Source organism: Pseudopipra pipra, chromosome 3 (assembly GCF_036250125.1).
Source record: "Pseudopipra pipra isolate bDixPip1 chromosome 3, bDixPip1.hap1, whole genome shotgun sequence".
NCBI lineage: Eukaryota > Metazoa > Chordata > Aves > Passeriformes > Pipridae > Pseudopipra > Pseudopipra pipra.
In genome coordinates, this window is record NC_087551.1 from 98,486,819 (window position 1) to 98,510,190 (window position 23,372).

Below are 23,372 nucleotides of genomic sequence, written 5' to 3' on the forward strand. Positions count from 1 at the left end.
ACTTGCCTCTGTACAGTCAAGGAGTTAAATGCTTCCTTTTTTGATTCAGTAGTGCCTGATACTGCACATGTAAATGACAGCCTGTGTTCTGATCGGCAGAGAATAAAAATTTATTATCCTAGTCAGAGTCAAATAACCATTAAAAAGAAACATTCTGAAAATATAATCCCCTGTTCTCCAAGTTTCTCTACATACCAATTCATGTGTATTACTACATAGGTCTCATTTCAGTATGTTTGTTGTGTTCTTATTAGTAGAAGCTTTTACTCTGATAAAAATGCCATTAAAGGAGACTTGGACTGGGTGACCTCTAAGCTCAGTGAGCCATTTAACAAGTGACATCCTGGTAGACTTGCAGAATAATTAAAATTTAAATGCAAAGGCATATTGTCACTGCTGGATGTATGCAAATTGTTAACTGTTTATGAAATGCAGAAAAGACTGTCAATGTCACTTTATGGTTTGGATTTAACATATATACAAGTTAAGTGTTTGAATTCCCTATATTCTTCCAGTAACACATCTAAATGCTCTATATGATGTTAAAGCATTAAAGCTAAGGACAAAATTTGTCCTCAAAACATTAATTACACCAGGCAATTCTGTTAAATTCAATGAATTCAGCTGAATTTAATGAGGGTTCCTGGTGTACATGAGGGCAGAGCTCAGTTCTAAAACACAGCATGCATGTGTCATCTGGCTAAGTGAGAAAAGCAGTGGAAAGCAGAGCCTGAATGAGCTGATTGTTGTATTCAAGTCTTAAAGCTTAATGTGCTTTAACAGAAGTTTTGCATTTAAATTTCCACTTTTATTAAAAGAGGAGCAAAGAAGCTGTACTTCAGAGATTAAAATAATTGCACTATGCGCAGAGACCCTGATCCTCAGAAGGATTTGAGCATCTATCTGCCATTTCTAATACCTAACTGCAGTTCAGGTGATAATGGCATCCCCTAACCAGCTGGTCATTTACATTTTCCCGGTGCCTCAGTTTTCAGACTGGACCCATTAAATGTTCCCCAAAAGGCATGTGCTGATGTGCCTGAGACTCTACAATAGACTTCGGCTAGTGTACTGGAAAGGATGATGATTCCTCCACCTACACCATCCTTCACGTCAGCAAGAGCACTCGTGCACAAGCTGGATGAGTTCACTGACCCGATGGAAAAACTCACCAAGCCAACAAACACCCTCTTCAGATTCATCTTCATCCTGAGGCTTTCAACAAAAGGATGTGCTCGGAATTGCCACCCTGCCTGGGTAGGCTCCTGTTTTTTCTGCACTATAGGCCTAATATGAAGTAGACAGACAATCCTTTTCTGAAGCCTTTGTTGCAGGTGTTCTTCAAATCAGAGAGGGGGATAAGCAGGGTATAATCTGTGTGCACAGCTAAGCTACGTCTCTCTTATTTGTACATTAGCTGATGCTCTTCACGGACCACATGCATTGTAGTGTCCAAAAGAAGATTGCAGGATGGGTGGTACTGCCATGGCCAGTTGTATCTGGCTGTAGTGAGAAATACACATTCCCTCTCTTGCTTCAACTTACAACTGAGAAATGTCTGAAAACAGGACTGAAGCATCAAATATAGATTTAAATGTATTTCAAGTAGGCAAGAACCACAGCACCCAGGGCCAACTGCTCTGAGGTTGCTCAGGTAGCAACCTATATTGCTGCTGTCCTGAGCAGAGGCAAAGGAGACTAAAGATGTTAGAACAACGTGAGTTTTATCCATTAGCTCATACCTATAATATGAGTTCAAAGGAAGATGCCATCCACCCCTTCCACCCTGCTTTCCACCCACCTAATAAAGCATTGGGGAAAAAAATTATCTTACCAGTAAGGTACCTTACAAGGTAGGAACCTGCACAGAGTTTCTGGCATTGGAACAGCAATTCTGTAGTGCTGAATACAAACAAGCTCCAGCACTGACTTTCAGACAATGATAGCGGAAAGCTGCTTTCCCACTTAGTTCTCCCAGTGAGTTTGAGAATTACAAATTTAAGCAGTCTCATGTTCAAGAGGTGTGAAAGATGGTCACAACCCTGGTGTCAGGGAGGAAGAGGAAGGTGTGGGTGGGAGAAGGACCTAGGTGCCACCTTTCCAAACTGTTCTGGATCAACACCTGATCCTGTCCTACATTTGGGCAGTCACCTGCCGATGTTTATTATGTATGAGAGTCATTAAAATGAATCCACCTGAAAGCCAGCAATAATGGCTTAGAATTTTCCTACAAAGATAGAAAAAATTGGATGTTACTTGTTTGAGACACAGAAGAAAGGAGGGAGAAGGTTGCTCTTTGGCTTTGAAAAACTATCTAGACTATCAGTGCTAAATTGAAAATACTGAAGTAAAAAGCTGCAGAATAGAATTACTAGGGCTGTTTATTAATAAACAAACAAAAAATCCAACAACAAAACGAGAAAAAAAAACAACAGAAAAAACCCACACACAACAAAACCCCCCAAAACAAGTCCAAAAAACAAACACTATTTGCAAGGCAAGGTGTGTGAGCAAGTACTGCAGATTCTGGGACGAACTCCAGTGGCAGGCAGCAGGATTGAGCCCCAGCCCTGTGGTAGCAGCCTGTGCATAACCCAGCCACAACTTTGTGTCCCCTTGTTACAGCATCACCAAGGACAACTTACCTCCTTCCCATGAATAGCAGGTCAGTTTTAAGTTGCCTGAATCATTTGGTGGAAAAAAAAGCCTGAGGGTGAACCCAAATCAAATTCTCCCAGCTCAAATGCCTGTGATCACAGGGGAAACCAGAGCCCAGAGCTCAGCTTGGCTGCTCTGGGCTGTGTCCGTGACCAAAGGCAATCCCAAAGCATACCCAGCCCAATTTTCTACCAGCCAATATGGCTCATTGACAGGCACAACAGTTATTAATTGGCACCCTGAGAAGCAGCACAGACAATGAAACAAAATTAGTGCAGGTATCCCAGAGAGAACTGCAGCAGGGGAAGACAGAATTGAAAGAGACTGACAATCCTTTAACTGCTGAATCTTTCCCCAAGCGCTCTGTTTTGTCAAATTTTGCTTCTTTGCCTTATCTGGGTATTCATACAATTAATAAATAATGAGAACTAGTGACTCAGTCACATAAAAACCAGGTTTCTCAAATTGCAGGTATAGCAGAGGAGTATCTTTTTGCAAACACACAAAATGTTTTGGGAACCAAGCTGTAAAATCACAATGCATGCAGCAAATCAGATCAAATCTGGATCTTTGAGCCAGGAATATTTAAATTGTAACACTAATTCATCCCCCAATGAGTTGATATGTTTATTTGGCTTGAGGAAATAGAAGACAAGTGGTAGTGACCCTATTCAGGGGAGAGGGGAGGGAATCTTGAGAATTTCTATCATTTTCACAGGGAAGACTCTCAAAGAGATGATGTCATTTTTAAGCAGAGCACAGGTCAGGTCCACAGCCTCTGCCTGGCCAAATATCTAAATCCATGATTTGGCTACAGAGGGATATTCTTTCAAGCATTGCTCAGTTTGCACCTCAGTCTTTATGTGCAGTGCTGTCTGCCAGCTGATATTAAATGATAGCCTTTGTCAGGAAACTGTCCCTTCTCATAAGTTCCCAGTTCAAGCTAAATCCTGGAGCCAGAAACCAGGCAGGAGAGTGCCTGTTCTGCCAGTGGGACCCGATGCTCTGAGTGCATGCAGATTTATACTTGTCAAGTTCAGCATCCAGGACAGGCAGCTCCCAGCTCCCGCAGCTGCAAGAAGCAGCACAGCTCCTGCTCCCAGCAGCCCAGGGCAAGACACCCATCACCAGCAGCATTTCCCTTCACCTATTTTTAGGCAGCCCTAAATGTCTGATATGGATGTTACTAGTTAACCACCAACTGGCTGTGAAACGTCTTTTCATTAAAAAATCCAGCCCAAGTAACTTGCCCCAGGACATACAGCAAGGGAGGGCAGTGTCACAGACTTTGCAGCCATTTGCCCACCTAAATTATTAAAAATCCTACTGTCCATCCACAGTTTGCATTGAGTCCACTCCAAAAAAGCCTCTCAAGATGTTCATGAGAAAATGGGGTAGGTGCCACTTTGGAAAAGTTTGGATTAAAGCAGAAAATAATAGGTATCAAAAAAGCTATCTTCAAATCTCTGCACTCAGTACCTTTTCTCCTATTTTTTTTTTTTTCAACTCTAATCCTGGAGGAGTTGAAATATTCCCCTTGCCTGAGTTAATGCTGCCAACATGATACTGCTGGAACTACTTACATAAATTTTCATACTACATCAATATACCAAGATTTTCCACTACGTGTAAATCAGACATGTTTTTGGAACAAAAATCAATTTCACTTTGCACTTTTAGGTATGTGGGGGGGGAAAAAAAGAAACAAAAAAAAAACAAACACAAAAACTGCCATGAAAATAAACTGCATTTTCCATCTGAAGGAATGGCATGCTCTCCCTCCCACCTCTACACATTCTAGAGTGTTTTCTATTAATGCTTTTTTCTGCCCAGCTGTTTCCTCCCTCTGTAATCTCTCATGTAATCTCTTTGCAGGTGTGGAATCTTTATACCAGCACCAAATTGCTTTTTTCCTGGCTGACAAAAAACACTTTCAGAGAGCAAAGCTTTCACCCTTTCAAAGACACCTATAGCACTAAAGGGCACAGACTCAAAAGTGTTGACAGTAAGACCCCACAGCCCCCGCCACCTCTCAGCAGCAGAATGCATTGTGCTGTGAAAATGATGAACGATCTTCAGCAGGGTGATCGTGTGTTATTTTGACATCCAGGAGATGGAAGCTGTACCAGGTGTATATATTCCTCCAGAGAGGCAACAAAACAAGGTGGTTCAGTCCTGCTTCCCAGGTCACATCCTACATCAGCGAGCTGTTGAAAGCAATTGCTGCTGGCAGTGGCTTTCCTGTCCGTCCCTCATCACTGCTCCAAACTGTAAATCTCCCGAGGAGAATGCATTACCTGGTCTCTCTTCCTGGTCACTCCCCCAGTCTGTTAGAGGATAAGAGCCCATCCTGCTGCCTCCACTTCTTCTTTGGCAGAGAGATCAAAATGGAAAGGCCCATAGGAGGAAAAAATAGTCTCACATTGGCTTCTGCTAAAAAAAAAAAGAAACAAAAGCAGAAGGGGGATGAATTAGATTGGATACCAGGGACTGATACCAGCACCAGGAGAAAGCTGTCATTTTACTTTACATTCAGAAACACAATTTTCTGTGGCATATAAATCAAAGGAATAAAACCTGCTGCAGGCAGTAACTGTCATTTATTCCTGTAGCTGTACCTTGAAAAATCCCCAAAGTTTGTTCTGGGACAAGGAAGCCCCAGTGTGCTGTACAAGAGAACACTCAAGTGCTCCCTCTAGACAAGTGGCACACAAATCCCCGAGCCAATGGGGCACGTCACAGCACAGCATCCATGCAAGCCTACCTGATATGTGTGACTACAGCTAAACTTCCTATTTGCTAGTAACCCTGATTTTTCAAACAGGCTTATGGACCACCACACAAAAGCCAGTACGGGTTGAATGGAGCACTGGGTGGGCTTGCATTTTGCAAGCCTGGGTTGTGCCTGCACCCCCTGTCACAAACTGAGCCCTCACTGGCAGGCTGAAGGTCAGCTGTGTCCCTGCATCTCATCTAGCTTATAACACAAGACCCTAAAGCAGGGAACATATGGCTTTTTTATTTACCCTTTCCAACTTTTAAGATAAAGCTTAGCACAATTTCACTTCAACATTGCAACTTCACTTCCAGAAACAGTTAAAGAAATAAAACACCTAGAAATGGTTAATAGTAATGCTGCTACAAAGTGAGGAAAACACTTGCCTACTGAAGAATGACTGTGTACATGCTCAGAGGGGAGAACGGTGGGAAAGTTCCATTATCCATCATCTACTACACTGGGAAAATCCAGGTAGGCCCAAGTATCAACTTATTTCTAGAGTCAAGTTTATTCGGGAGACTGCAAAGCAGGAGCTTGTATTTTATCTGTCTGAATTCACCACAGAGGCTGCAGTCAGCTCATCATCCATTAAGAGCTGGAGCAAGCAGCACATCTTCCCAGCTGACATAATTTGTCATTGAGAAGAGCAAATTCATCCCAAAATACTTTAATGACCATTGCTGAGGAGCTGCATGTCCTGTGTAACCACAAGGAATTTACTGAAAATCAGCTCAGTGTGCCTAAGTCTACTCTTCTCCCCCTCAGCTCAAGAAACTGAAGCACACAGTGATTTATCCCGTGTTACAGAGCAAGTCAGTGTCAGCACAAAGAATAAAAACTGATTAACAATTCCAGTAACACTGTTGCTCATTGTGTCCTCAATATCAGCAAAAGGAAGAAAAAAAACAAACACACAAAACCAACATATGCAGGTCAAAGTAATTTTATTAATAAATTAACAAAGAGCAAATTGCAACATTTTACTGAGAAAACCACAGCTTTTTGTACCAGGGTAGAATTTGGGAAGCTGCATACTAAAATGCTGATTATGCAAATTTGTCTTATGAACATTTTTAGACAAGAATGAAGCAGGGTTTATTTTCTTTAATTAAAACCAGAATCCTACATAGTTCATTAGCATGGATTCAGAGCAAAATGAATATTAATGTAGCCCACCTCTCCCAATTCTACCTGCCAGAAATATCAAGGAAAAAAACCAGCTAGAAAACGGATTCCTGAGCAACTGTAAATGCAACTAGCTAATGTCACTGCAAGGCTGCTGGCATCTTTGAAAGGTCACAGAGATGAGGAAAAAGGCAAATAATCCTACCACCTTCAAAAAGGCAAGAAAGAAGATCTGGGGAACTGCAGGGTTTTCAGCCTTGCTTCAGTCCCCAGGAATGTTACAGAATAAGGCACTGTGGAAGCTGTTCCAGGTACAATACCAGGCGATGCAGAGCAGCCAGTCAATGCCAATTCACTAAGGGTGCATTCTGCCTGACCCCCCACTTGACTCTGTGGCAGAGGGGAGACAGCAGGTGCCATTTACCTTGACACCAACAAGGCTTCCACTAGCTTGTCTCACAGCAGCCTTGTAGCCAGACTGAGGATACAAACTACAAGGTGGGTGAAAAACTTCTGGGCCACTGGGCTCAAAACAGTCAGTGGTTCAAGCTTAACTGTCAGATAAGACAAGTGACATTCCTCAGCACTCAGAACTAGGACAAAATGTGCTGAAGGGAGCCCAGCCAAGGGCACTGGTTTGTCCAGCCTGGAGAAGGGAAGGCTTAGAGGAGACTTAACTACAGTTTCCCACTAGAGCAGGGACTGTGGAGAAGATGGAGCCAGACTCTTCTCAGGCATTAAATGAAAGGGCAAGAGACCATAACTGCAAACTGCCACCACGGAGTTGGCCATGAAGAAAAAATGCTTGGCCATTGGAGCAGCTAAGTGCTGAAATGGGCACCCAGACAGCAGTGGAACCTTCACCACCAGGTTTGGAAACCTCAGGGTCTTGAGCGACTTGGTCTAGCTTTAAAACTTGCATAGTATTTCACAGGATTGGATTAAATGATTTCCAAATAATCCGTCGATCTAAATTTTTCTATGATTCTCTGATTCCAGTTGCCTGTATAAATAGAAGTTTAATCAGTGAAAAGCTACTAGGCACATTTATTCTGACAGGGCTTCAGGCTGTTCCACCTGTCAGGTCTCAGACACCATTACTGTGCTTCGTCAGCCAAAAATTTCATATACTGTTTCCGAGCAGGGAAGTCATCAGCTGGCCTGTTGTACGCTGTCCAGACAGGTTCTCCAACAAACAGCCTCATTGCCTTCACATAGTTCTGCCAAAGAACAAAAAGTGACAAGTAATTTAAGAGCTCCTTTTCAAGGGATCTTCATTCTGAAGTTAAGGTTTCGCTTGCACTTCTGCAGAAATTTCTGAAACCATTTTATGATGGACTGAAAGCTTCATACATTCCAGAAAATTATACCACTACACTGCTGTTCCTGCTCCCATGTACTGCTGTGATATATTGTGTCATGACCAGTGCCTCCAGTTCAGGCAGGGACAGTACTCCTCCCTGTTTCAAAGAAAGCAAAAAAATCCTGTCTTATGCAAACCTTTTGCAGAGGATCCACAACACTGAGCAACGCAGCATCTAAATCCCATTTGCTTAGATAAACAGCAGCAATCAGAATACCCAAGATGGATACACAGTGCTTTTGGGGAATACCAGAAGCTTTGAAGTCAGACCCATAAAAACTGAATGGAGCCAAAAAATAATGCTTACAAGAAGCGAAAAATTCTCCTGATTCCAACAGGAAAAGCAACAGCCTCTACCACCAGCTAACCAAAAGTACGCCTGGTGCAAGGTACAGCTGTGGCAGCAGAAAATGGGATTTTATATCCTGCAGAAGTGCTCCAACCATAGAGTTATGGGGAACCCTCCTCTTCTGTCCTCAATGCTACCCATTTAGACTCTACCTATTTTGTAAAACTGATAAATGCTTGTCTTGCACCCAGGTGCTCAGCAATGGCAAAAATAAAGTTAGATACCGAAAGAACTTAGCTGCAAAATGCGAGGGTCTAGAAGCACTTAAAGAATTTACTTTGAAGATGGCACTTCTGTACTAAAGATTCTGGAGTGAACAAACATTTAACACTTCTTGTGGATTCAACCATAACCCCTGACATTTTATCTATGTAAAGAAAAAGTCTAAAAATAGTAAATGTAGCTGATTCATTGTGGATCTCAAGCTGCAGATGGGAAAAAATCAGTTTTTTCATAAAAGCAGCATCTCTCTCTGTATGATAACTGCTATCTGGACAGCTGATTAAAAACAATACCATTCTCAAGACTTTGCCAGAGATGGGATTTTGCCAAGCAGAAGACAGCACACGTTTCCCCATTTTGCAGGGACAATTCTGAGGTTACAGACAAGTTTATAAAAGTCCACAAGAACACAAACACATATCAGGACTATATGTGCCAATCTCACGCTCCCAGTGCCAAAAATACCTTCCCAAAGCAGGTCACCTGCTGTGAAGCCAGCATCCTCTTTAGCACACAGTAACTGCAAGTAGTGGCTCTGGATCCTTAAATCCTTCTTTCCCTGAAGGTGAATGTAACACTCATGAAAAGTGCCACTGCTGGACACAGATATGCTTTTCTATACCCTCAAAAACATGCAACAAGGCAACACAGAAGGATCCATCTACACCATCTCCACCTCAACAGACAGCAGGGGCAATTGTGGGAGGGACAGCCACAGGGCTTGGCTGCTGTCACGCCAAATATGCTACAGATGTCACGTGGCAATGACTTGCAGTTACAGCTGACTAGAAGCAGCTGGATTTGTGACCTGGAGATGAAAGGTTCAGATGCTATAAATTATTTAGTATTTTTCACACTCCTACTTCATATTTAATATGTTTTCCTAATGAACTGCAAGTCTCAGGGCATGTAGTTACTAATGTGATATATACTCACATGGATTTGTCATCAAAATTTACGGTAATCTACAACAACATACGTTCTCATCCAGTGTAAATCGGTGATATATGCCGGCAGGGAGGGTTATCATGTCTCCTTTCTCCATGGAAATCCGGATCCATTTGTCATCCTTGTCTCGAACATCAAAATAGCCAGATCCATCTAAGATGTAGCGAATTTCATCGTCTAGGTGTAAATGTTCTTCATAAAATGTTTTTATCTAGGAATAGCAAGTATTTCTTAAAACTACTGAATGCAGGAAAACCGCAAAGAAATCTGCTAGAAACACACAGCAGAGCAGAGAAAGGCTTTCAAAGGGTAACTGTATTTTAACTAACAGAGGAAACCAACATTGTTAACATGGCCAAGCCAGACAGACAGACTCTATCTCAGGACACTTCTAAGCAGGCTGCTGCATTTCCTTTGGAAGACAGGAATTTCTGACATGAAACAGCAGCTCTAGCTGCACATAACTATTCTCTGAATAACAGTAATTCTGATACCTGTTTCAGAGAGAGATGGGTAAAACTTCCCACTGCAAGGATTTGGTCTTTGCACTTGTTCAGTTTGGTGATTTTGTGCCTTTTTATTCCCAACATGCAAAGCCAAAACAAAGCTACATATTATCCCTCCTCTTTTACACTTGTATAGGGCTGAATTAGCTGCATGGGGTACTACAGCTGTCTGTGAAAATGCAGTTATTGCCAAACATGGCCCATCTACAGCAATCTGATGTAAACAGTATGTCACACCTCCCCACACACAGTGAGCCCCATCTCCAGGCACTCTCCTCGCAGGCAGCAGCAGCAACATTCTCGTTTTGTCTGGTGAGTTCTTCATACATACACAGAATACAAAACATGTTTTAAGGGTTCAATTAACAGAGACCTGAGTGGGTTAGTGCAGAGAGCAGTGCAATGCCAGGTACCATCACCCCCTCCTCAGGTCTGCATGATATTTAGCCACACTTGTACAGGTGTCCTTGAGCCAGAACTGATCCAGCATGGCAAGATGAGCAAAAGTCCCTGTGTCCAGTAAATAATGGCCCATCTTTGCGTCAGGTAATGCCTTCCCAGCAATCTGAGTTACTACCTGACTCACCTTCTCATCAATTAAAAACCAGTAGTACACAATGGGCTTAAAACAAACTGGTAAATGGAAATTTAATAAAAATATTGAAGTGTCACTGGGTTGCTGTCCTCAGGTCAGAGCAACAAGCCATCACGTAGAGGCTGGGATGAGAAATCTCCTTCTAGGAGGCTCACCTGAGAGGCTGGCACCCTTTGCATTCAGCTGAATATGAAATATGAATATGAAATAGTCAAGGTACCAGCTTCCCAAGGTAAAAAATCTTCTTGTATAGGGAATGTATCCCTCCAATGTCACGGGGTTGACATTTACTTAAAAAGACGTGTTATGCAAGAAGCCATTAGGATGTTTTAGCCTTCAAAGTCTATGCCCAGATGGTAACACTTGCCTTCATCCCAGAGAGGCTCTCTGAGGACAGGTCAGCACTGGGGGGGGCTCTCCTAAGTAGGAATCTTAGTTTTCAAATGAGAGTGATGGAAACGATCCTTAAAAGGCAATCTACAGAAGCAAAAGGCCTCTGCTATCTTTATATAATATCAAAAGTGCTTTGTTAATGTAAAGGACTTGGGTACAGGATGTATTTTAGCCCTGGAAGTGTCATCCCAGTGCCCCGCTGGGGTGTGCCGGTGTCAGAAGTTGGCTGCACACTCCAGCCGCAGACGCGGCGAGGAAACCCGCACTGAAGCCGAACACCCGCGTACCTTCTCCTCGTAATTTGGAAGCTTGTCTTTATGTATGGTCACTATATCCATCCAAGAATAATTTTCTGCTCTCCGGATCTCTTTCAGGCATGGATCAGTCTCATAGTTATCAGCATCCAACTGAAAACCAGGCGAGGGGAATGAAAGCAAAAAAACAAACATTCGGACGCCATTGCTCAAAACGCAATCCAGGGCACCGAATTCAAGACACCCCCAGGTGTCTTGAGCGCCTGTCGCCCTAGGGCAGGGCTGCCTCAGGGACACTGGGTACCTGCACCCGGGCCTCCCCTCCGCCGGGCGACACGTCCCAGCGGCCGCGCTCGCTGCCCGCTCCCCTCGGGCCAGCCCCGCTCCCCTCGGGCCAGCCCCGCTCCCCGCCGGGCCAGCCCCGCTCCCCGCCGGGCCAGCCCCGCTCCCCTCGGGCCAGCCCCTATCCCCTCGGGCCAGCCCCGCTCCCCTCGGGCCAGCCCCTATCCCCTCGGGCCAGCCCCGCTCCCCTCGGGCCAGCCCCGATCCCCGCCGGGCCAGCCCCGATCCCCGCCGGGCCAGCCCCGCTCCCCTCGGGCCAGCCCCGATCCCCTCGGGCTCTCCCCGCCCGTACCCGGCGGTACACGACGCCGAGGCGGCGCAGCTGCTCCAGGCTGACGGCGCGGTTCGGCTGCTGCCGGTGGGGTGCCCGCTGGTCCTCCTGGGACTCATCCATGTACCAGGCCTGCACCATCCCGCCGCCGGAGCGCTCCGCCGGGCCGCGCCGGGATAGGGAAGAGCCCGCCCCGCGGGGCTCCAGGGCCGGGCAGGGAGCGGGACGGGCCCGCCCCGCGGCCTGTGGGAGAGCCTTAAAGGGCACCCTTGGCAGCTCAAAACATGCGGAATAGGGTGCATTGCGTAGCGTGCAGCCTTCGTTTTGGTGTACAGCTTCAGGCAGGGGGAGAAGAGGGCTCCCCGAGCGAGGAGGCGTCTCACCAGCCCCCGCGGTAACCTGCTGGTTGCAGCCCCGACCGAACAGTAACCGTGTTTGCATCTTGTCTGCTCTGGCCGCAATCTTCTGACTGATCTTATTGGTAAGACTCAAAGACCTGCATTGCAACCCCACAACATGGAAAAATAAAAAATTAATTAGGGGGAAAAAAAGGAAAAAACGGTAAATAAACCAACAGCCAGCAAAACGCGATATAAGGATGGACAAACAACTGAAAAACAATACCTCCTTGTATTTTTTCTTCCTAAAACGAGTTTTATACTTACAGTGTCTTAACCACTACTATTCAGATTCTTATGAAAGGTACCAGATCCTTTTAATGTATAGTATTCATGTTTAAGCACCTCAGGTTATCAAGCAGGTCCTCCTAGAAGATGTGCTAAGGCACATGGAGGACAGGGAAGTGATTTGAGACAGCCAGCATGGCTTTCACCAAGGCAAGTCCTGCCTGACTAACCCAGTGGCCTCCTATGGGGGGGTGACTACATCAGTGTACAAAATACAGATGCCATCTATCTGAATTCTGTAAAGCCTTTGACATGATCCTCCAAAACCTTCTTTCTAATAAATTGGTGAGAGATGGATTTGAGTGGTGGACTGTTATACGGATAAGAAATTAGTTGGATGGTTGCATCCAGAGAAGTGGTCAATGGCTCGGAGTCCTGACTGACATCAGTGACAAGTAGTGTCCCTCAGGGGTCCATATTGGGACTGCTGTTATTTAGTATCTTCATTAATTACATGGATAAAGGGATGAAGTGCACCTTCAGCAAATTTGCAGATGACACTAAGCTGAGTGGTGCAGTTGACACACCTGAAGAACGGGAGGCCATCCAGAGGGACCTGGACAAGTTCCAGAATTGGGTCCATGGGAATATCCTGAGCTTCAATAAGATCAAGTGTAAGGTGGTGCACCTGGGTCAGGGTAACCCCTGGTATCAGTCTTCAAAACAGAGTAGGTTTAGATTAGACACTAGGAAGAAATTCTTTACTGTGAGGGTGGTGAGGCACTGGAACAGGTTGCCCAGAGAACGTGTGGATTCTCCATCCCTGGTAGTGCTCAAGGCCAGGCTGGTTGGGGCTGTCAGCAGCCTGGTCTAGTGGAAGATGTCCCTGCCCATGGCAGGGAGGCTGGAACTATATGATCTTTAAGGTCTCTTCTAAGACTAGAATTCTAGCAATTCTGGAATAAATTTAACTGCAACTCCCATAACACTACAGATAAACTGATCTAATGCTGGTATTCCCAACATTTTTAGAAGCACATACAAATCCAGCCAGTTCAGTGTCAATCCACTGAATGTCATGGCTGCTAACTGCCAATACCCTACTGAAGTTCTAGTGCTCTGAAAAGAATATCTTGAACGTCCAACATCCTCTGTGGGCCCTCAAGCCCCTATTAAGAAATACCGTTTGCTTTCTATCCTTTAATCAGCCTAAATCTTGTAACTTTCTGCTTGGCTTTCTTCTGTCCTGAATTTCCAGAGTAAGAAAAATAAACATTGGTATCAAATTAATATAAAACTCTTTCCTATTAGATTTTCTATTAGAATCTACCTATTAGATTCAGGTAATCAAATTGCTTGAATTCAATATTACACAGTTGTAATGACTTACCAACCATTACCTACATTTTTTCCAAAGCTTCTCCTTCAAAAAAATAGGATTTCCATACAGCAAATAGGATGTACATGTTTAGCTAAAGATGTATGATAGGCAGGTTATTAGATCCCACCTCTTCAGTACACTGCTTGTCACATTTTTCTGCCTCAACTGGAGATCTAATATGGGGTAACAGGGTATTTTCCTTTAAGCCAAACTTTTCAAGTAAATGAACACGTAATTGTGTGCATACACACGAAAGAAGCAGAGGGGAAAATCTAATCAGTGACCTCCTTACCCCTAGATGACCTTTACTGTGCAGGTTTGGATGAGAGAAAGAAGGAAAAATCCTCACTTATTTCCTAACTACTAGGTAGCCAGTTTCTGCCTTCTACCACAGTCTGTGTGACTGAATACAGAAGAACTCATACTTTGCCTCAATAGTTCTCTTGCATTATCTTTACTAAGTAACAAGCTTCTGCAGCTCTAACCATTCTGTACAGCAACTAACAAATACAAATCCACTTCAGTGACTTCAAGCTTTAAGCCCTACCATTTAATGGTACAAAGGTACCGTACAGAGAAGTTGACCCAGGTAACACACCAAACCTGTTTGCTCTTCCCTCTACACTTGCACAAAAAAGAAAACTATATTGATTACTGGTAATGACTCTCCCGTTCAAGTGCATATTAGCCATTCCATTAATCTCAGCATTTTCTGGAAAAAATGAAGTCAAACACTTGACATCTGGTAGATCTGGAGAAGCTGATCATCTTCTAGTTCTATTTCAGATAAAATGACCTTTGGAACAACACTGAAGAGGAACTAACAATGCTAATAAGAACCAGTATGCATAAAAAAACCTACTTAATGGAAACAGGAAACCAGACACAAAGAGCTTGGACATGAAGCAGGTAGAGAGAGAACAGTAAAAATTCATTGTCCAAGTTTTCTTGTGACCTGGCTTTTTACTTTGTTCATTCTATCTTGCAAAGTAACATGACAAAGAAATCTACAGGTGCTGTAACTGATGTTACTGTGAGGCACACAAAGGTGAGCGTTACAAGCCCATCTGTGAGGCAGATGCTGCCACACCAGAATGCCAAAGTGGATCAGTGGACATCGCTGTGTTAGGTGACCTCTTACCAAATCAACCAAAGTCCCCCTGCCCCCAGCTATTTTGGGCTGCAATATATATGTCTGTACAAAAAAATAATTTATTTCACTAAGAGAAAAATACAGAACACTTCTATTTAATATTACTCCTTTAGAAGTCTGTCTTCATGGTGAATTCATAAGTCTACAAGAACGCTGACCCCACAGCCCTTTCCATAAAATGAAATAAATCCAAATATGCAATATCAATTAAATATTGTCTCAATTGTAAAACAAATGCAATAGGAGAAAATGCATGTTTTTCTTCCCAGAAGTTGGTATATATTTAGTGCTTCAGGCCAGAATAAAGTACAGTTCAAAGTTCAATTCCGAAACAATTACAGCAGCTCAAGCTGTTGCTGTCATGTTAGGCCTTTTCCTCCCACTGCAACAGTCTCTAGTCCCAGAACATCAGCACTTTTGTTTACAAGCTCCTTCTCTTGCTAGTCTATCAGCTTCTTCATTTCCTTGGAAGCCAGCATGGCCAGGAATATGCATCTGTCAGGACAAAATTTAGGAGTATTAGATATGCAAGAAACCAAGCAGAAAGTATATACATGAAATTTGATCACACAACACCCTTTCATTCATAGTGCAGCACCACCTCCTCAGAGGCCCTCACCTCACATTTAGCCCTTAGGTGTTCTTCCCAGGGATATCCATAGTCTCTCTTCTTGAAGGAAAGTCTTGCCAAATTTTGAAGATCATCTTTATGAGAAGTAGTGAATTGGATAAGGACCACCTAACCTAGCCTTTAAGAAATGCAGACGACAGCTGCAATTCAAAATTCCCAGTTTTGGAGAAGAGGAAAAAACCTATCAGCATTCAGTACTTAAACTGAGTTAATCTTCCCCCAAAAGCCAGGAGCTCTCTATTCCACTAACAGCGTTGGCGATCAGCACTCACTTAGGATACAGAAACAGGGTATTAAAAGAATCTCTCAAATTTCAGATGTTTTACCTGTTCATCCTTCAATTAGGAACTCAAAAAACTTTCAAACCTAAGCCCATCCTTGTCAGAACTAAGGGTGGTGGAGGAAGGTGAGGAATTAAAATCAAGCTTGCTATTTGACAAGATCTGAGAGGAGACAAGCATGAAGTGTGTGTGAGATGGTATTAGGTTTACATGGCAATGTTTTGGTACCAAGTGGGTACCAGCCAGGGGTTGGCTTCTGTGAAAAGATACCTAGGGCTGCCCCCATATCAGAGAGAGTCAGCTCCAGACAGCTCCAAAATGGACCCATGGTTAGACACAACTGAGCCCATCTGCAAAGCTGGTGGCTCTTCTGTAATAACATGTTCAAGAAATAGCAAAAATGCTTCACACCAGCCAGAGAGGAGTGAGAATACGTGAGAGGAACAACCCTGCAGACACCAAGGTTACTACAGAGAGGGAGGATGCAGCCCATGGTGAGGCAGCTGTGCCCCTGAACCCCTGGAGGTCCTTGGTGGAACAGAGATCCACCTGCAGCCCATGGAGGACCCCACACCTCAGCAAATGGATTACCATAATGATGTACAGGCACACAGCACTCCTCCTGAAACAAAACCCTTCCTGAGTTTAAGAGATTCAGGTTTAAGAAGTGTACATAAAGCAGTATCTTAACTATGTAAAATACTCCACAAGCAACTGAACTTAGTTGGTCTTAATTAGTCTTAGTTTTAAATTTTTACACTTTCTTCTCCTCAACAGCTAATAGGAGTAGCTATATAAAATCTAGTCAGCCTTAAAATTGGAGTCACCAACTCTGTAACAGAGAACAGCATGAATAGAAGAGTATCTGCAGTAGATTTCCCATAGAAAAAGTACACATTAAAGATCTACATGATCCTGTTTTCTAAAGGGTAAAGACAGAAGCCCAGTAAATATTCAACTAGCAGCTGCAAAGTCAATGGTACACAGATCTATTTCTAAAATCAGTGGTCTTATACCACATTTAGGCTAAAAGTTAGAAGGAGAAGAGGGAAGATATTCCCTACAATGTTAAGCACTGATGTTAAAAGGTTACAGAAAAATACATTTTACCAGAAATACCTGTACAGAAGTTGGTTTACCTCTTTACTGGAGAGCAAAACAATTTAAAAATAGTTATTTTAAAGAGTTTTCTGTACCAATTTTTCTTAGAAGAAACACAGTTAAGGTATAGAAAACTAGAGTCAGTTTATTTGGGTTACACACTCTCAGTTTTCCCAGTTTAAACGATTTTTAACGGCTTTTAACTGTGATTGAGTTACTCCAATGAAGCAGCAGCTCAAAGAGTTCTGAAAAGCAAATCTAGAAATTCAGTGATGACACAAAAAGACACAGTTATGTTTTAAGGTTAGATTTTCAGGAACAGAAGTTTCATTTGCTTACCAGCATTAACAAACTAAAAATAACTATGGTAGGCATTTTCTAAGTAGTAATAAGAGACAGAAAACAAATATAAACATTCCTTTAAATAAATGAAATACTGGTTCCAAGAGTCTAGAATATGTTGCTAATTTGCTTTAAATACAAAAAGCAGCTTCCCTGTATTTATGGTTTTATCTATGGATATACAATATTGTGCTCTAGAAAATTCTTAGTTATGGTCATACTTATAAGGTTTTAAAAGACGTGTGTTTAAGATGTCATTAAAAATAAGAAATGAGGAACTTACCCACTGAATTTCTATGTCTTTTGATAGCTTATCAAGTCTTTCAAAATCTTCTTTATTTATTACACTTCCTCCTGAACTTGTTCTCCAGCCATTTGTCTTCCAGTTGTCAACCCAACTTGTAATACCTATGCAAAGGGAGCATCACCATAAAAATGCTATTAAGGAAGCCAGCAAGCATCAAGATGGAGCCAATAGCCTTTTAATAAGACAATAACTCTGTAAAAGTCTCAGGCAAAGGCAGTGGAGATAGAAGATATTCTTGTTTGGTTCTCTATTGCTGTCTTTCAGGACTGTGTTTTTCCATTATTAATTGAATTACCGAAACATGTTTTCCCAAACAGGTATTTAATTTAAAAACTACAATCTTATACATGCATTACAGCAAAATTATCTCATGAACTTCAGTCAACTGAAGCTAAGGATATGCTTGATGGTACAGTAAGCTAGAACAGATCTGCTGCTTTGTTTGTTTAGAGAAATTGAGGAGACACATGCATAGGGGAAAGATGGACGGCCAGCTGTTTTATGGCTTCTGTACACTAAAAACAATCCTTCAGAGAAGGACCAGGTAAGCAGAGTTCTACAGAACTTAACAGTCTGTCCATCCCTTGCTGGCCAGAAAATTTACTATATTACTCCTTAAATAAGGATCCTTTTTTATATTTCTTTAAGATCTTTGCTGGTGTGGACAATGTAAGACATCCTTACTGTTTTTATGACAAGCTGACGTGAACCAAATAGGAAGTCACCAATCTTGCAAACAAAACCTCCTAAAAACCAAACCATATCCATTTGTATTTAACAACAAGCCTCCTTCTCCAGCATTTTAAAAAATAACTCTTAGACACATTTGCAGAATAACTTCAGTTAAACGAGAATGGAACCTGCACCTCGGTGACCCAGAATGCAAGAGCAAATTGCAAGCAAAAAGAGAGTAAAAGCACAACATTTAATTTTTAATCAAAAGTTTTTGTTTAATGTTATTTCAAAAAAAACCCCACAAAATAAAACCTCCAAAGAGATCTGAAAACAGAAAACACATGTACTCCCTTTGTAAAATTGTGACATACAAAGAAAAAAATACATATGCAGTTCAGATTATCGCGGGAGCAAAATCTGAAGATCTCGAGTATAGATGGAATACAGAGGAAAGAGGAAGAAGTTTTATTCAGAAATTAAGTCTTATTGGCTGCTTCATATGGTATTTATAAGGAATAAAATTAAATTTTCCAAGTCTTTGGATAAAGGTGAAACTTTCAGTACCTACTCTGAGCACATATCATCTCTGGCTAGTCTTCCAGTGTACCCTAAAAGCTTGGAAGCAAGGGAACTTCAACATGCGTGTTAAGACAGCCTCTCCAATCCAAGCAAAACAACAAGAAACCTACAGGGTTACTACACCAACTTCCAAGTAATCTCCAGAGAAAGCCTTAACAGTGTATACATGAATGACATTTTTTCTAGACCTTGTGTCATACTGAACATCTCAAGACAAAAATCCTGTGGCTACTTCTGTCAGCCTTTACTGTAACAGGCACTTTGACGGTACTCGTAATTCACGCAGGCAATGCCTGAGGATTCTAAGTATTTCCCCACGCAGTTATGAGCACTAAGTTATACATTCTGTCCTTATATCCCTCTCTCCAGGACTCAGCATGTTCCATGGGCCTTATGTAATGAAAGAGCAAGCAGTGTGCATTTAAGTATCAGGAAAAATAAAATAACTTACCGTTAATAGTGAACTTGCTATCAGTGTAGATGATCAGTTTCTTGATGTTTTGACTCTTGGCTTGCTCTATCGCTTTGCAGGCTGCCTTAGGAATGTTTCAATACAGTCACAGTTAAGAACAGGATTTTGACGACATGCAATTAAAATACCAACAAAGTACCTGATGCCAACATAGAACTATGAAGAGTATTACTGTAATCTCCCTACCCATGGTTACCAACATGCTTTAGAGTAGAGGATCCAAAATTATGCATGCAGATGACACCTTTATGATTCAGGCAAAGAGGCAGGTTTTTAAGTTGCACTGGCAAAAAAACCACAAAACATTCTGATGTTCAACTCTGTGCCAAAGGAACAGCTCTCTGCTCCATTTTCTAACACAACCTCTATCAACTGCACACCAAGTTTTAGGCATTTTCTCCTTAGCTAGGAGGAAGGATTCACAGTCTGGAACTCTTAACAGGTTGGGGTTTTATTTGGTGCTCTGAAATATAACAGGGAGATGTGGCTGGGTGAGAATGTAGAGGTGAAAAGCTCTTTAGTGACAAGTTTGACTGCTGGCACACCAACACCACCTCCACTTGTCTCACTAAAATTAACTTCTTGTACTTTTAAGATCAATTCCCCATTAGAGTTCTTTCCCAAACTTGTAGTGTGGGATAGTAGCAGTACCATAATTAAAAGGAGGTGAGAAGGGAAGACTAAATCTGCTGTTGCCAACAGAAGTTAGTCAGAAGCCTAGAACTGTGTGTTATATTTACCTGAGGATTGACACTCTGATCCTATCATCCTCAGAAGCTGATTCTCCCCTTAACCTCTACTCAGCAGCCCTTACTCCAAAGTCTGAAACATATACTTTAAAAATGCAAGGCAATCTATACATATTTGAGCCAGGCTTTCCTAATGTAAGGCTGTTTTAAATAGCTGTGCTTGATGACATTTAGGAATTCTCAAGGTGAATTACCTTGTTCAAAACCAATAAAGACCAATAAAACTTGAAGAGAACTATTTCTTTCAAGTCATAACTCTGGATACTTTGTGTACTTCCCTCACCACTCCATAACCAGCTTCTGAAGATCAGAGTTGAAACAGTGATGAGTGTGCTACTGCAATCTAACGTGGAGAAGCATTTCAGAACATTTACTACTTACATGTATTTCTGCTCTTTGATTAGTCTGCCGTCCAGGAAGTCTTTCACTGGTATTTCTGTGTCCAAGGAATGAATAGTAGATTAGTTACCCCAAATATTCACAAGAGTGGGTAATGACTACACATTAAAAAATAAATAGAAGAGAGATACTTTTCTTTTTGTAAAGGAGAATGAATATAGTCTAGCTCTAGCTTCCACATGCACAGAGCAATCTGCACATTTGGACCTGCCATCAATATGCAATTACATTCATAGTCTTCCATGCACATGTACTTCTATTTTAAAACTTTCTGCATTACTCGAATGATAGCTTCAGCCCTATAAAATATTATTTCCAGTTGATTTTTCCCAGAAAAGGTGATTTTTCTTTTCCCCTCAGCAACGCATTAGTCTCAGAACACTGTCATTGAGTCTCAACAGCAGAGTTTCATATTTAAAAGGAGGCTAGTATTGTAAACTACATACAACCAAACAGTAATATATTAATTAAAAAAAAAAATCTATCCAGCTACTTACAAGGGGTGGCCTGGTCCCCAGTAGACACCTATTCCAGCACGTGCCCTATTACGTCCATTACCTGAGCAACAACCATCTGTATAAACAACTACAAAGTCACCTACAAAAAAATTAACAAAATCAGAAGTTAAAGCACCCCTTCAAGGACACAGACTCTTTAAGCTGAAAGAAATGTCTGCTGGCACATTAAACCCCAAAAGTTTCCTTCCCAGAGAGCCCTTCCGAAAGTTAACTACAGAAGCCAGGTGCATTAGTAGTGCAGAACACCAGAAGTTCCACTGCAGCTTCACACCCTCACTGCTGTCAAACTAGTCAGCCTTAAAACAGCTTCTGTCCCAAGTCCCATACTTCTCACAATAGTCCCTGTCTTCTTCAGCCAACCTCAAAAGTTCCAAGCTATATCTGTATATTTAAATACAGTCTGTAACCCAGATACACATAAGATCACACCTATAATGATATAATTAAACTGTATCTTGATTCCAGTTGAAGCCAATTAAAATTATACTGAAAGACAATGTGAAATAGTAGATTACGGTTCACATTTCCATTTTAAAAAGAAACAGTGGGCCTAATGCTGCCATACAGAAACCTCCCTGAAAGCTTTCTAATAGTTATACTTGTTGCTTATGAAAGAGTGCAAAGAAATTAAAAGAATTAAAGGACTTATCAAAGACCTCACCCATATATGAAAATTTATCTTCACTGACTGTTGGTGTTGAGTATGTTGAGAATAATTCATCATGTTTTACACGCTTAGCAACCTGTTCTTCATTTGTAGACTGCTCATATGGCCTTTTGCACGTAGTGCAACACAAGGATTTTAGTTCCTCTCTCTGGCTACCATTTTCCTGTGTTACAGCCGGAAGACAAAGTGCACCTTCCAAAAAACAAAAAAGATAGAAAGTTCAACACATACAAGATGCAGTTTTATTTGGACTAATTCTAAAGACAACGGTGGTTATCATCTCTTAGCAATGTTACTTTGTTACCTGACACCACCCCGGAAAAAAAGTACTACAGATTACAGCAGTCATTCTTCATCCTAGATCAAACTGAAGAGGAGACACATACATGCAACGGCCCTTAAGACGGACACGGTACAAGCACTGTTGTCCAAGCAGCCACAGAAACACCTTCGCTGCACTGGCACATCCATCGCCGTGTCGGTACCGCCAGTGACAGGACGAGCAGGAGCCGGTGCCCGTCCCGGCACAGCGGCCGTGCAGCCCGGGCGGGCCGGGCCCTGTCCCGCTCCCGCCCCTCCCTCAGCCCCGGCGGGACGCGGTACCTGCCAGCTCGGGCTGGGGCTGCTGCTGCCCCGAGAGCCCGCCGCGTACGAAGGCCCAGGCGTCCTTCTCGCTGGCGAACTTCTTGAAACTGGCGGAGGGGAACTTGTTCACCTGCTCCTGGCATTCCGCCCTGAAACAGAGCGGGCGGCGGTGAGGCGCGGCCGGGCCGGGCGGGGTGGGCTCCCGGCGCGACCGTCGCTCACCAGGTGCGGTAGACGCCGGTGCGGCGGCCCGAGCGCACCGCGTAGAACATGGAGCCGGCCTTGGTGGCGAAGCAGGGGCTGAGCAGGGCCACGAACCAGCGCAGCATCACGGCCCCGCCGCCATCCGCCCGCCCGGCCGGCACCGCCGCGCCTGCGCGTCACGGGAGCGCTGAGGGATCCTACGGGCCGGCGGGGAGGACAAAGTAGCGGAAAGGCCCAGGGCGTGGGTTTTGTCCGGGCTTGCTTTCTCTTTGTTTTTGTTCCCTCCCCTCGACAATAGCTGTATTTTGCAATCCTAAGTCAGCTGTTTTGGAGGTGGGTCACGAGGTGTGTGAGATCGCAGCGGTTTAAGCAAACCACCTCATTCTGGAAGTCCCAGTTGTTAAAAGGCGAACGGGATCCCACAGGTGCGTCAATATGCGTAGCATGGTCCAAAAGTCGGAGGCTGAACAAAGTCATTAAGCGGGTTCTTATCCTGCTGTTCAAATCAAGGGCTCCAGGAAAGCGTGTTCCAGCCAAGCCTTGTGCCGAGATGGCCCCTGAAGTAAGGAGAAACACCTTCACAGAATCACAGGATCATTAGGGTTGGGAGGGACCTCTGGAGATCATCCAGTTCAACCCCCTGCTAAGGCAGGGTCTCCTGGAACAGGTGACACAGGAATACTTCCAGGTGCGTGTTGAATGTCTCCAGAGAGGGAGACTCCACAACTTCCCTAGGCAGCCTGTTCACTTCTCTACCACCCTTCATGTAAAGTTCTTCCTCACGTTAAGGTTTGTGTTTTAGTTTACAGGCATTGCTCCTTTTCCTGTTGCTGAGCACCACTAAAATTGGTCTGGTACCATCCTCTTGGAGGATGTGAGATATTAACGTGCATTAAT

At 43.1% G+C, this 23,372-nt stretch overlaps 2 protein-coding genes across 4 annotated transcripts; both read right to left on the bottom strand.

The window, feature by feature from the left end:
* Positions 1-6,364: 6,364 nt before the first annotated feature.
* ADI1 (acireductone dioxygenase 1) lies at positions 6,365-12,033 on the bottom strand. 2 transcript variants are annotated; one of them, XM_064650465.1, is made up of 4 exons: positions 11,827-12,033; positions 11,226-11,345; positions 9,476-9,655; positions 6,365-7,782 (listed from the first exon to the last, which is right to left on the bottom strand). In XM_064650465.1, exons 1-4 carry the CDS (start codon positions 11,944-11,946, stop codon positions 7,660-7,662), a joined length of 543 nt encoding a protein of 180 aa, XP_064506535.1. In that variant the 5' UTR covers positions 11,947-12,033; the 3' UTR covers positions 6,365-7,659. The 2 variants fall into 2 exon arrangements, with proteins under 2 accessions (XP_064506535.1, XP_064506536.1); XM_064650466.1 differs by having other exon boundaries at positions 7,562-7,782; positions 9,433-9,655; positions 11,827-12,029.
* A 2,971-nt stretch (positions 12,034-15,004) lies between these two features.
* Positions 15,005-22,659, bottom strand: RNASEH1 (ribonuclease H1). Of its 2 annotated transcripts, XR_010429489.1 has the most exons (9): positions 22,494-22,655; positions 22,290-22,420; positions 21,681-21,878; positions 20,999-21,098; positions 20,484-20,538; positions 19,333-19,417; positions 17,604-17,728; positions 15,585-15,714; positions 15,286-15,460 (listed from the first exon to the last, which is right to left on the bottom strand). XR_010429489.1 is itself a non-coding variant. In XM_064650464.1 (8 exons), exons 1-8 carry the CDS (start codon positions 22,598-22,600, stop codon positions 15,374-15,376), a joined length of 888 nt encoding a protein of 295 aa, XP_064506534.1. In that variant the 5' UTR covers positions 22,601-22,659; the 3' UTR covers positions 15,005-15,373. The 2 variants fall into 2 exon arrangements, 1 of the variants encoding a protein (XP_064506534.1); XM_064650464.1 differs by lacking the exon at positions 15,585-15,714 and having other exon boundaries at positions 15,005-15,460; positions 22,494-22,659.
* Positions 22,660-23,372: the final 713 nt, after the last annotated feature.

Coding starts and splice junctions, on each gene's coding strand:
- RNASEH1 (XM_064650464.1), bottom strand. CDS start 22,600: ATGCTGCGCTGGTTCGTGGCCCTGCTCAGCCCCTGCTTCGCCACCAAG. Junction 22,421..22,493: donor ACCGGCGTCTACCGCACCTG/GTGAGCGACGGT, acceptor GCTCTGTTTCAG/GGCGGAATGCCAGGAGCAGG. Junction 20,539..20,998: donor TGGGGACCAGGCCACCCCTT/GTAAGTAGCTGG, acceptor CCTTGGACACAG/AAATACCAGTGAAAGACTTC.
- ADI1 (XM_064650465.1), bottom strand. CDS start 11,946: ATGGTGCAGGCCTGGTACATGGATGAGTCCCAGGAGGACCAGCGGGCA. Junction 11,346..11,826: donor TCGGCGTCGTGTACCGCCGG/GTACGGGCGGGG, acceptor CCTGGTTTTCAG/TTGGATGCTGATAACTATGA. Junction 7,783..9,475: donor GATTTACACTGGATGAGAAC/GTATGTTGTTGT, acceptor GTTCTTTGGCAG/AACTATGTGAAGGCAATGAG.